This window comes from Microtus ochrogaster, chromosome 2 (assembly GCF_000317375.1).
Source record: "Microtus ochrogaster isolate Prairie Vole_2 chromosome 2, MicOch1.0, whole genome shotgun sequence".
Taxonomy (NCBI): Eukaryota; Metazoa; Chordata; class Mammalia; order Rodentia; family Cricetidae; genus Microtus; species Microtus ochrogaster.
The window spans coordinates 15,325,387-15,337,195 of NC_022010.1; the positions used below are offsets into that span (position 1 = coordinate 15,325,387).

At 45.1% G+C, this 11,809-nt stretch overlaps 1 protein-coding gene across 1 annotated transcript in view; it reads left to right on the forward strand.

Moving 5' to 3' along the window:
• Window positions 1–11,080, forward strand: part of Rad9b (RAD9 checkpoint clamp component B) — a 26,309-nt gene extending 15,229 nt beyond the window's left edge. Inside the window, exons 6-10 of the mRNA XM_026788335.1 lie at window positions 1,850–1,956; window positions 2,042–2,106; window positions 2,748–2,870; window positions 3,781–4,009; window positions 10,634–11,080. Coding sequence (XP_026644136.1) covers window positions 1,850–1,956; window positions 2,042–2,106; window positions 2,748–2,870; window positions 3,781–4,009; window positions 10,634–10,744 — 635 coding nt within the window. The 3' untranslated portion in view covers window positions 10,745–11,080. The remainder of the gene's footprint in view (window positions 1–1,849; window positions 1,957–2,041; window positions 2,107–2,747; window positions 2,871–3,780; window positions 4,010–10,633) is intronic.
• Window positions 11,081–11,809: the final 729 nt, after the last annotated feature.

The window sequence follows — 11,809 nt, forward strand, 5'->3', positions numbered from 1 at the left end:
TGCAGGTATCAGTGAAGTGCCAAGGATGAACAGGGGTGAAAGCACAGAGAGGTAACAAATGTGGAAGACCTCATCTGTAAGTCAACAAGCAGCAGAACTGTTAGGCTGACTCTAAGTCATAAAAGGGAGCCAGGTTTGAAGGTCCTGAGTTCAATTCCTGACAACCACATGGTGGCTCACAACCATCTGTAATGAGGTCTGGTGCCCTCTTCTGGCCTGCAGACATACACACAGACAGAATATTGTATACATAATAAATAAATAAGTAAATATTTAAAAAAAAAAAGAAAAGAAATCTGCCTGCCTCTGTCGTCCGAGTGCTGTGATTAAAGGCGTGCGCCACCACCGCCCGGCCTCTGGGATTTTTGAGGTCAGCCTAGTCTAGAAAATGAGTTCCAGAACAACCAGAGCTGTTACACAGAGCAACCTGTCTTGGAAAAATTTTTAAAAAAAGATAAAATGGAATATTATTTAGCTCTAGAGAAAAATAAAATCACAAAATCTGGAGGAAAATGGATGGACTTAGACTGTATTATATACAGAGGTCACCCGATCACAGAGGGGAAAAAAACCCCACATGTTCTCATATGTGGATTCTTCAGTATAACATATACATTTATGTGTATATAAACACACAAATGTATGTGTGAATGCAGTATAACATGCAGAAAAGAGGACAAGAAAGGTGACTTTAAGTGACGCGGAAAGACAGAATGCAGGAAAAGCACATCTTGAAAGGGGATATAGTGCTGTCTTTAGGGTAATGCGGCTTGTTACCCATGTGTCACTTCTTTCTACTGTCTTTTCCTCCATTGCTGGGTGTGCCTCACGCATAGTAGGCAAACACTCTACCACTGGGTCTCCAGGGCCTCCCATCCCTCTCTTTATTGAGATGGGGTCTCACACTAGCTGAGCCTGGCCTAGAACTCACTGAGTGGCTTAGCTCACTGGCCTTGAACTGGTGGTAGTCCTTCTGCCTCAGCTTTCTAAATGCTAGATTATAGGTGTGAGTTATCATGCCTGGCTTCTAGCCGTCTTTTTAGCTATTATTTTGAGACAGGGCATGACTAAATTGCCTAAGTTGGCCTTGAACCCTAAATTCACTTTTTAAACCATGATTTTATAATTTAGTCTGATTGCCTTTAATCTTTCCATTCATTTTGTAAAAATTTTTGAGAGGCTTTAAATTTTTAACATTTTAAAACAATATGGGATATAGTTCGCTAATAAGCTGTAACTTGTTTTTACATGTAAACTATATTTATGGTAATCCCTTTAAGAATGAGTTAGCTCCACCATGTATCAAGGCCCAGGCCTGTAATTTTGGCACTTGGGAGGTGGAGGCAGGCAGGGAGGATTAGGAGTTCAAGGTCACCTTAGGTCATGTAATGATTTTGAAGCCAACCTAGGCTACACGTGACGCTGCCTCACTAAAAACTTTATAAAAAAAAGTTTGTTTTTATGGTGTTCTGGTTATTTATTGGTGACAGAAAGTCATCTCAAAACATAGTAGCTGGGACAGCCCTTTCTTACCCCTCAGGACTCTGCAGGCTAATGGGACTCAGCTGGGCAGTTGCCACTCAGGGCCTCATGCAGCTGTGGTTAGACAGTTCAGGCTGGAAGCATCCAAATACCTAAAGACAGTACACAGGGCGTGGCTTCCTCTGCCTTTCCCTGTGGATTAGACCAGTCACAGGCTACAGAGATTGGTGGGGCAGGGTGCTTTAACCCCACCTTTAAGGAGAAACAAAAACTCCTTGACTATGTTTAACTCAGGGTTTCGTGTTTGTGCAAACGTTAACACATGTCTCTAGTCCAGCTTTAACCTTTATTTCCTGACATTAAACAGATTTAAGCAGTTCTGTGTACAGTGAGATGTCCTTTGGCCCTGAAGAGTTTGACTTCTTTCAAGTTGGACTCGATACTGAAGTAACATTTTGCTTTAGAGAACTAAAGGTAAGAAGACACTTCTGCTGAAGTCAAACTCAAGTTTTCATTAGTGCTAAAGGAGTGATTCCACTTTCTTCTCCTCTCCCTGCAGGGGATCCTCGCCTTTTCAGAAGTGATGCATGCTCCTATATCCATCTACTTTGACTTTCCTGGGAAGTAGGTCCCCAAGAACCCTGTCTCTTCCCTTTTGTTCCTGTAACAAAAGCCTTTGGAGCATGGTGAAGCTGATGTTACACCCCAGTACTCTTTGAACTTGACTAGCAACATTTGTCAGACTAAGAGTTTGAAAGATCCTATAACATGGTGCTTTGAAACTGGTAATGCAGCCAGATGTGGTAGTATGCATCTGCAGGTCTGCAGTCACAGTCCTGGCATGTAGGAGGTGGAGGCAGTGGGATCAGGAGTTCAAGGTCAGCTTTGGTCACACAGTGAGTCTGAGGCCAGCAAGTGCTATGGGACCTTGTCTCAAGAAAGCAAAAGTTAAGAAATTTGGTACTTTGACTGAAATAGATAATTGTTCTATGACATGAAACATTTGACCGTCTCCTGACAAAATTGTCTAAGTAGGAAATTATGCATGGCTCAAGCACATGGATTCTGTGTGTAAGCCTTTAGTGCAGTTCAGAAGTAAAGCTGAATCAGATCATCTCCCTGGGGTGCTGAGGGCTTCCTTAGGAAGCTGACCTGTGAAGATATGGAAGCAGCACCTGCTGTCTCTCTCCCTAAGCTGCTGGTACTTGCTGATGTATGCCTGACAGCGTCAGAAATGACATGCTTTGTGCCGATTGTCCTTCTAGACCCGTGCTTTTGAGTATTGACGACATGCTCTTGGAGGCGAACTTTATCCTGGCCACGTTAGTGGATCAGCCAAGCAGAGTGTCTTCACCACAGTCACTGTGTCTTTCCCAGGTACAAAGAAGGTGAGGCTGCAGGCTTCTCTCTCTGGGGGAATGTCTGGGGGATGGCACTAATGCGCAAAACAATCCCACACCAGTTAGTATTTAAAGGGGTATTTATTTTGAGGGTAAAACTCACAAAGCACCAACCTTTAGAGCAGGAGCAAGAACCAAACACTGGAATCAAGAGAGCAGGCCGAGGCTTGCCGCTCTTTTTTAAAGATAAATAGACCACGCCCCAGTGGGCTGGTATTTCAGCAGCTATTGGCTGAAGGAGCGGAAGGTCCTCCCGCAGCATGGCACGTGTGCCACCAAACATGTGTGACGACCCTGACATGCGACATTGGGATTACAGATGCATACTACCGAGTCCAGCTTTAACTAGGTCCTGAGGATCCAAACGCAGGGCCTCACACTTGCAGAGTGAAGGCTTTACCTTTTATGTTGGAACAAGTGAATGAAAAAGACCAAAATTGTCTTTTGAGATAGTCTCTATGTAGTGCTGCTGTCCTAGAACTCACTGTGTTGACTAGTTGGCCTTGAACTCTCAGAGATCCACCTGCCTGTTCCTCCCCAGTGTGTTGGGATTAAAGGCTCGTGTCTCACAGTTATCTTTTAATTTATCTATTGGTTTTTTTGAGGCAGGGTTTCTCTGTGTAGCCCTGGCTGTCCTGGGACTTGCTTTGTACACCAGGCTGGCCTTGAACTCACAGCGACCTGCCTGTCTCTGTTCCCCAAGTGCTGGGATTTAAAGGTGCAGGCCACCACCACCCAGCCTGTACAGGGCATTTCTAAATGACTGTACACATTAATCTTAATTTCCAACAAGTACTTCAGTTACTTAATTTACAGTTCTCATCTAACATGCTCTCTTAGTTACATAAAAATGTATTTCCCACTAAACAACTCAATCTAATCCCTCTTAATACTCCAGGTTAGACCCCACACAGTCAAATGCCCAGGTGGGTAAAAGCCAAGCTAGCCAGACCCCAGAGAGCATCTCTCGAGCAGCCCCCAAAAGGTTGTTTCCCAAGGAGCCTCTGGACAGCAGCTCTGCAACAGAGACCAAGAGAGCCAGCACCAACCAGGACAACATCTCCGAAGTGCTTGAAAGTGTGGTCAGCGACATGGAGGAGGGGCCAGGCCCGTCACACCTCAGGAAGGTAGGAGAGCAGTGCTGAGGCAGGCTGGTCAGCCCAGTTCACAGCATCCCTCTGATGTCACCCTATTTCATGAAGGTTTCACCTGTTTCATGAAGACACTCCACCCTCCCCTCTTGCCCTTCTGCTAGTCTCCCTTCATCTAGCCTCCCTTTTGCTTTCACATCTGTGTCATATATGATCGTATATATGGTATAATGTATTTGTACATGTATGATCCACAAGTGAAAACATGCAACACTTACGTTTTTGAGTCCAGCTTTTTTTACTTGCTATGATGACCTCCATTTTCATTCATTGTCTAGCAGATTATGTCATTCCATTCTTCTTTATGGCTGAATAAAATCCATTGTATAGGGCTAGAGAGATGGCTTAGAGGTTAAGAGAACTGACTGCTGTTCTAGAGGTCCTGAGTTCAATTCCCAGCAACCACATGATGGCTCACACCCATCTATAATGAGATCTGGTGCACAGAACACTATGTACATAATAAATAAATTTAAAAAATCCATTGCATAGATGGACCACAGTTTCTTTATCCACTTATCTGATGATGCACAGCCAGGCTGATTATATAAGGTGGTTATTGCAAAGCAGCGCAATAAAATGGATGTGCGGGTGTCTCTGGGACATGTTAAAGCTCCTATGGTTATACACTCACAAGTACCCAGAACTCATATGGCTGAGGCATCATATGTGACAGAATTTCTAGGGCTTTTGTTTTGGAGAGAATCTCAAGTAACCCATGCTGGCCTTTAGCTACTTACATAGCCAAGGATGGCCTTAAACTTGTGATACTTTTGTCTCTCCCTCGAAAGTGCTAGGATTACAGGCATATGCCACCACACCTGGCTCTTTTTGGTGTTCAGACAGTGTAGCACAAATTCTAATTGATTTTTTTTTTTTTTGGTTTTTCGAGACAGGGTTTCTCTGTGGTTTTTGGAGCCTGTCCTGGAACTAGCTCTTGTAGACCAGGCTGGTCTCGAACTCACAGAGATCCGCCTGCCTCTGCCTCCCGAGTGCTGGGATTAAAGGCGTGTGCCACCACCGCCTGGCCCACTAGAGCGTTCTTACGTCTACCAAAAAATGCTCAGACCAAAGTCCAGACTACCTCCTCAGACTGCACCCACAGACTGCCCTGAGCTCCTCTGTCCTCCTTCTGCCCAGCCGTACCACTCCTGTCTCCACCTCTCTAGTGCTGGATTAAAGGAGAAATCGCCACACTGACATCCAAAGGGGTTGTACCAGCTTGCACTCCCACCAGCAATGCAGAAGTGTTCCCTTTTCCTCACAACCTCTCCAGCATAAGTTGTCATCAGTGTTTTTGATCTTGGCCATTCTTACAGGTGTAAGATGGAATCTCAGAGTTGTTTTGATTTGCATTTCTCTGATGACTAAGGATGTTGAACATTTCCTTAAGTGTTTCTCAGCCATTTTAGATTCCTCTGTTGAGAATTCTCTGTTTAGGTCTGTACTCCATTTTTTATTGGATTATGTGATCTTTTGGTGACCAATTTCTTAAGTTCTTTGTATATTTTGGAGATTAGACCTCTGTCTGATGTGGGGTTAGTGAAGATCTTTTCCCATTCTGTAGGCTGCCGTTTTGTCTTGTTGATCATGTCCTTTGCTTTACAGAAGCTTCTCAGTTTCAGGAGGTCCCATTTGTTAATTGTTTCTCTCAGTGTCTGTGCTACTGGGGGGTTCTATTTAGGAAGTGGTTCCCTGTGCCAATGCATTCAAGTGTACTTCCCACTTTCTCTTCTACAATAGGTTCAGTGTGGCTGGCTTTATGTTGAGGTCTTTGATTCATTTGGACTTGAGTTTTATGCATGGTGATAGATATGGGTCTATTTTCATTCTTCTACATGGTGATATCCAGTTATGCCAGCACCACTTATTAAATATGCTTTTATTTTTCCATTTGATATTTTTTGCTTCTTTGTCAAAAATCAGGTGATTGTAGGTGTGTGGATTAATATTTGAGTCTTCGATTTGGTTCCATTGGTCCTCCTGTCTGTTTTTATGCCAATACCAGGCTGTTTTCAGTACTGTAGCTCTGTAGTAGAGTTTGAAGTTAGGGCTTGTGGATGCCTCCTGAAGTTCTTTTATTGTACAGGATTTTTCAGCTCTCCTCGGTTTTTTGCTTTTCCATATGAAGTTGAATACCGTTCTTTAGAGGTCTTTGAAGAATTTTGCTGGGATTTTGCTGGGCATTGTTTTGCTTTTAAAAGGTTTTATGTGTGAGTGTTTGCCTGTGTAAGTGTGTGTGCTGCATGTGTGCCTGGTGCCCAGAGAGGTGGAGCTGAGTCTCTTGGGACTGGAGTTACTGATAGTTGTGAGCCATATATAGGTGCTGGGAACTCAATCTGGATTCTCTACAAGAGTAGCTGGTGCTCTTAACTACAGAGTCCTCTCTCTAGCTCCAGTTTTGTTTTATTTATGTATCTATGTATGTATGTATGTATGTATGTATGTATGTATGTATGTATGTATCTATCTATCTATCTATCTATCTATCTATCTATCTATCTATCTATCTATTTTTGAGGCAGGGTCTCTCTCTACATATCTTTGGCTTCCTGGAACTTGATATATAGACCAGACTATCCTCACACTTGCAAATACACCTGGTCTTCTGTTCAGGGACTAAAACCCTTTTGTTTTTATGTGTGTGTGTGTCTGCCACATGTGTGTGGTACCCAGGAATCAGAGGTATAACTCCATGGAATTGGAGTTAGAGACAGTTGTGAGCCACCCAGCTTAGGTTATAGGAGCGGAAATCAGGTTGCAAGTGCCCATAACTGCTAAGCCATCTCTCCTCTCTCTCTCCACATGGTTTCAATGTGCACTTCTCTGGTTGTGAATTAAGCTTAATAGCTTCTGGGTACCAAACTTGGGTCTTGAAAAGAACAGAAGTGCTCTTACCAGCTGCAGTCTACAGCCCTGTCCCCTCTGTGTGCTCACTGGATACACAGGCTTATTAAGTCACTATCTGTAGTGTTTGGTGCACCCACCTACATATCTTATTTTGGTTTTTGTTATTTTTGCCATGCAAAGCATTTTTTCTTTACATAGTAATTTTTTTTTCTAATTTCAAACAATTTTGAGTCAGTTGGAAAGCTTCTCCTACACAGGTTAGGAAATCCACTCCTTTCCTCTTATGTTTACTCAATGAGCCATCTGGAGTCTTTCTTCATGCACGCTGTAAATTACCGCTCTAACTTTGTCTTTCCAGAATGGCTTTGCAGCTACCCCTTTAAACTTTTACAATTATAGCTTGCCTTTGCCCAGGGTTCTGGTGTCTCCTTGCCATGTTAGAAACTTGGCATATTTGTGCCAGTGTCTGGACTTGCTGTGGCTGATTCTTATGTCTCATACTCACTGCCACTTCCTCAGTGGCTTCTAGTTTGGTGGCCTAATGGCTTTTTGCAGACTTACCTTGTTGTACTTTTGAACATTTACTTGTAATTTAAATTTTAGTAACAACTCACCCATCTCCATAAAAAACACCTGCTGGTATCTGAGCTATTTTTACACTTCTCTTAGGCAAAGCGCTGTTATGTTGTTCACTTATCCACCTGTAACCAAGCAGTGGTTTGTTTGTTTTTTGTTTGTTTTTGTTTTCTCTGTAGCTTTAGAGTCTATCCTGGAACTCTCTCTGTAGACCAGGCTGGCCTCAAACTCAGAGATCCACCTGCCTCTGCCTCTCGAGTGCTGGGATTAAAGGTGTGCACCACCATTGCCTAGCCATGCCAGCACTGCCTGGCCCAAGTGATGTTTTTCTCTTTAAGCTCACTTATGTCTTTGAGGTCATTTTAGAATTAAGACTTTAAAGTTATTTTTAATTTTTCTTGAGACAGGGTCTCAAGTTGCCCGTATTTGTTTCAAATTTCCTTTGCAGTTGATAGACCTCTTGTCTCTCTCTCCCAAGGGCTAGAATGTGCTGCCACACCCAGTTTGTTCCCTTGGAAGGTGGTGTAGTGAAGACAAGGTCTCACTGTGTAGCCCAGACGAAAACTCCCAACCCTCATGCCTCAGCCTTCTGAACTAGGACAGTGGATAACACATCTAGCTTCTCATAGGGTTCTGAGTATCTACCGTTAAGTGTTTTCCTGGCTGGGAATGGAGCATATGCTTGGAATTCCACACTTGTGAGGGTGAGGCAGGAAGATCATAATCTGTCTCTAAATAAAGGGTAAAAAGGGGGGAGTGGGTAATAGCTCAGTTGATAGAGTGCCTGCTTAGGATGCCCTGGGTTCTGTGTTTGATCCCCAGCACTGTATGGGCCAGGTGTGGTGGTGCACATACTGCTCTGAAGCCAGCTTGGTTTACGTGACTGTTGCTGGGATTTTTTTCTTTTTCTTATCTTTGTTTTTTCAAGGCAGGGTTTCTCTGTAGCCTTGGAGCCTGTTCTGGAACTCACTCTGTACACCAGGCTGGGCCTCAAACTCAGAGACCCACCTGCCTCTGTCTCCCGAGTTCTGGGATTAAAAGCGTGTGCCACCACTGCCCGACAATGTTTTTTCTATTTATGTGCACTGACTGCAAACATTTGTGTGCACAGCTGTTCTGTATGTTGACTTTGTCTACTTTGCTGAGTTGTCTTCTTGCTCATGTTCCCCCAGCACAGTCACATCAGACAGAAATGGCCTGATTGCCCTGTGCTCCTGAGTTGCAGCCAGAGGCAGGCATCCTGTTTCCTCCCTATCCCAGATGTGGTCAAGTACTGCTTTATGTTGTGTAGTGTCCATGGAGGACAGAAGATGTTGGCTAGCCAGTAGCTAGAGTTCAGGGAGTTTGTGAGACTGTCCAGCATGGGTTCTGCGAACTGAACTCAGGTCCTATGAAAGAAGCAAACCCTTCTAACTGCTGAGCCATCTCTCCAGTCCCTTGTACTGTTTCTGCTCATGCCTCTGTGCCTCACATCCCATACCTGTGACCCAGAGCCAGGAGTCTCACCCAGGTCTCTGGCACATTAGCCGACTGTTCTACCACTGAGCCCAGTCGGCCTTCTTTCCTGTGTGTGCATGGTTCTTGCCTGATATAGGGAGGATGGTTAGCTAGCTGTAGCTTTTGTTTTTTTGTGGTTTTTTGAGACAGGGTCTCTGTAGCTCTTCACTGTCCCAGAAATTACTCTGTAGACCAGGTTGGCCTTGAACTCGAGGTCCACCTGCCTCTGCCTCCTGAGTGCTGGGATTAAAGGTGTTCACCACTACTCCCTGGCAACCAGTCAAAGATTTTAAGTCCAAACAGACATCAAGAACAAGGGTAGGTGGCAGACAGCACTCAGCTCAAGCCTGAAGCATGTCAGGCAATGCTCAAACACCAAGATAAGCCTGAATTTTGCAGCCTTGGAGGGTACAGTGAACATTACTGAGAGCTACTGCATAGGCCAAACACACAACAGAAGAGGCTTCTTGGGTCACCTCTAGTCTTAGGACCTTGACCTTAGTCAATCAATAGAAATTGCTTCCAGTTGAGTTCAAAGCAATTGCTGTTCTTTAACAGGTGACCACAGATTTCACTGCAGGAACAGCACAGATGCACTCTAGTTCCAAAGGCCATGGTGTGAAATGGTTCTCACAGGGCTAAGCACCAGGGTGTCACTTAGCCTTCTCCTTTCAGGAGCTTTCTGCCATGGCCGGAGTCTGGCACCTTCGACCATTCTTAGGCTCATTGTCCCCTTCCATTTCCCAAGCCAGGTAGTCAAGATTTTAGCCCACTTGGCTGCTAATACCAGCTGTGCAGCCCGATTTCATCACTACATACCTGTGTGCTGGGGTTCTAGGGTTTAGTCCATGGTAGGGCTATTGTTCTGCTCACCACAGCTAAGCTTGGGCTCACTGGAATGAGGGGTCAGAAGCTGCTGCTGTCACCCCTGCAGAAGGCACCTTCTCTCCAGCCTGTCTTATGTTTTCTGCTATGATGGCTGCTTCAGGCATGGGGTTCATTTCTGGGAGGTGCTGAGGTCCAAAGCTTAAGATAGGGTGGGAAGGAGCATGAGGACTTAAATGCAAACAGGTCTGTGACAGAGAAGAGGACAGGCCATCTAAGCATCAGCAACACTAAGGCTCCTTCAACAGAGCAGCAGGGCCGGGCGATGGTGGCGCACGCCTTTAATCCCAGCACTTGGGAGGCAGAGGCAGGCGGATCTCTGTGAGTTCGAGACCAGCCTGGTCTACAGAGCTAGTTCCAGGACAGGCTCCAAAGCCACAGAGAAACCCTGTCTCGAAAAAAAAACAAAAAAACAAACAAACAAACAAACAAACAAAAAAAGAGCAGCAGGGCCTGGGTGGGGGCAGGGTAGGTATGGAGTCAGGAGGGGAGGGAGACAGCTAGTCCCCTCCTTTGCCTGCAGAGACTCCTTGCCTTTCCCAGTCCTGGTAGACAGTTTTGTCGCTCCAGGGAAGATCACAGTGGACCACCATTCCTAAAGGCCCTGTCCTGGGATAATGATGTCAGAAGAGGCTCTCAATCTAGATGAGTTCAGTTGATAATGGTGTCCATGATTTATCACCATCAAAGACTGTGGCAACACCTGACCTCGTTCTCAGAGGCTTGCCTGGAGCCTTCAGTGAGCAGGCTTTTTCTTCGGAATAAACTGTAAGCTTTTGTTTTTCCTTCCAGTTTTCCTGCATGTTCTTTGGAGCAGTTTCTTCTGAGCAGCAAGAACATGCCGGCCACCCCTTGGACAGCTTAGCGACAGCAAGTGACAGTGAAGAGGATGCGAGTGGATAAGTATCCACAGCTCAGCGATAGCTGCACTGGGTGCTGGGCCCTGGCTCCTTGAAGGCCAAGGGAGAATGGAGCAGACATTGGCCCTGGCTTTTTTAGAGACGGTGTCTCTACTCTTCCCAATATCAGGGTGCACTACAAATCTATTGTGTCACTTGGGGACAGAGCCAGAGGCACAGGAATGAACTTATCAGGATTCTGAGACACCACTGTTTACTCTGCAGCCTTGACAATGTCCTCTGCCGGTTCCTAAAGGGCTTTCCTCAGCATTGGGGAGGGTGTGGGGCTCTCAAGAGCCCCTAGGACTCTTCTGTACATGTCTGCAGACAACAGTCATGCAGTCCCTTCTTATGCAACCTGGCAGTTCATTGTTCTTTTTTCTCCAGACTAAAAAAAGTTGTGAATAAAGATAGATATATACAGTTAGCCTTTCACTTTGCGGTCATTTTACATATTACACAATTTCATTCCTCAACCTCCATTTGCTCTGGTTCCTGCACAGTATGCAGTGGGATACAGAAAGCATGTAACGAAGCCAAGTATGTCTGAGTCATCACCACATGCAGCAGCTCGAGCTCAGGCTACAGTGGAGTGAGGGAGCTGGGAAACAAGTGCCTGTCCATTGCTCCTCTCAGGTCATCAGGCTGTGTACCTGCACAGTGTTACACAACATCTTACAGTGTGTGACTCTCTTTCCCCAGACCTGTTAGGTCAATTACAAGCCCACAAAGGAGTCTTTGGTAGCACTGCTAAATCTTGGGAAAACCATCAAACCATAAGGAAACATCAACCAGCAGGCCACTGTACTTTAGACTCTGAGAAACTGGAAGTGCTGCTTAAGTGGATTAGCGTGCTTTAAAAGTGTGAACAGATTCTAGCTGAAACCAGAGTGATTTGGCTCTTGTAGCTTAGCAATGAGTCACAGCTGCCCACAGTAAGCTAATAAAAACCCAACTTTATCCCAAAATGTTCCTCTGTGAATGAAAATGGGCTTTCACTGAGCTTTTTGTGGAAACTGGCAGTGCCCACCCATCACAGTTCTGTCCTATCTGTTGTAGGCTGAGGGTT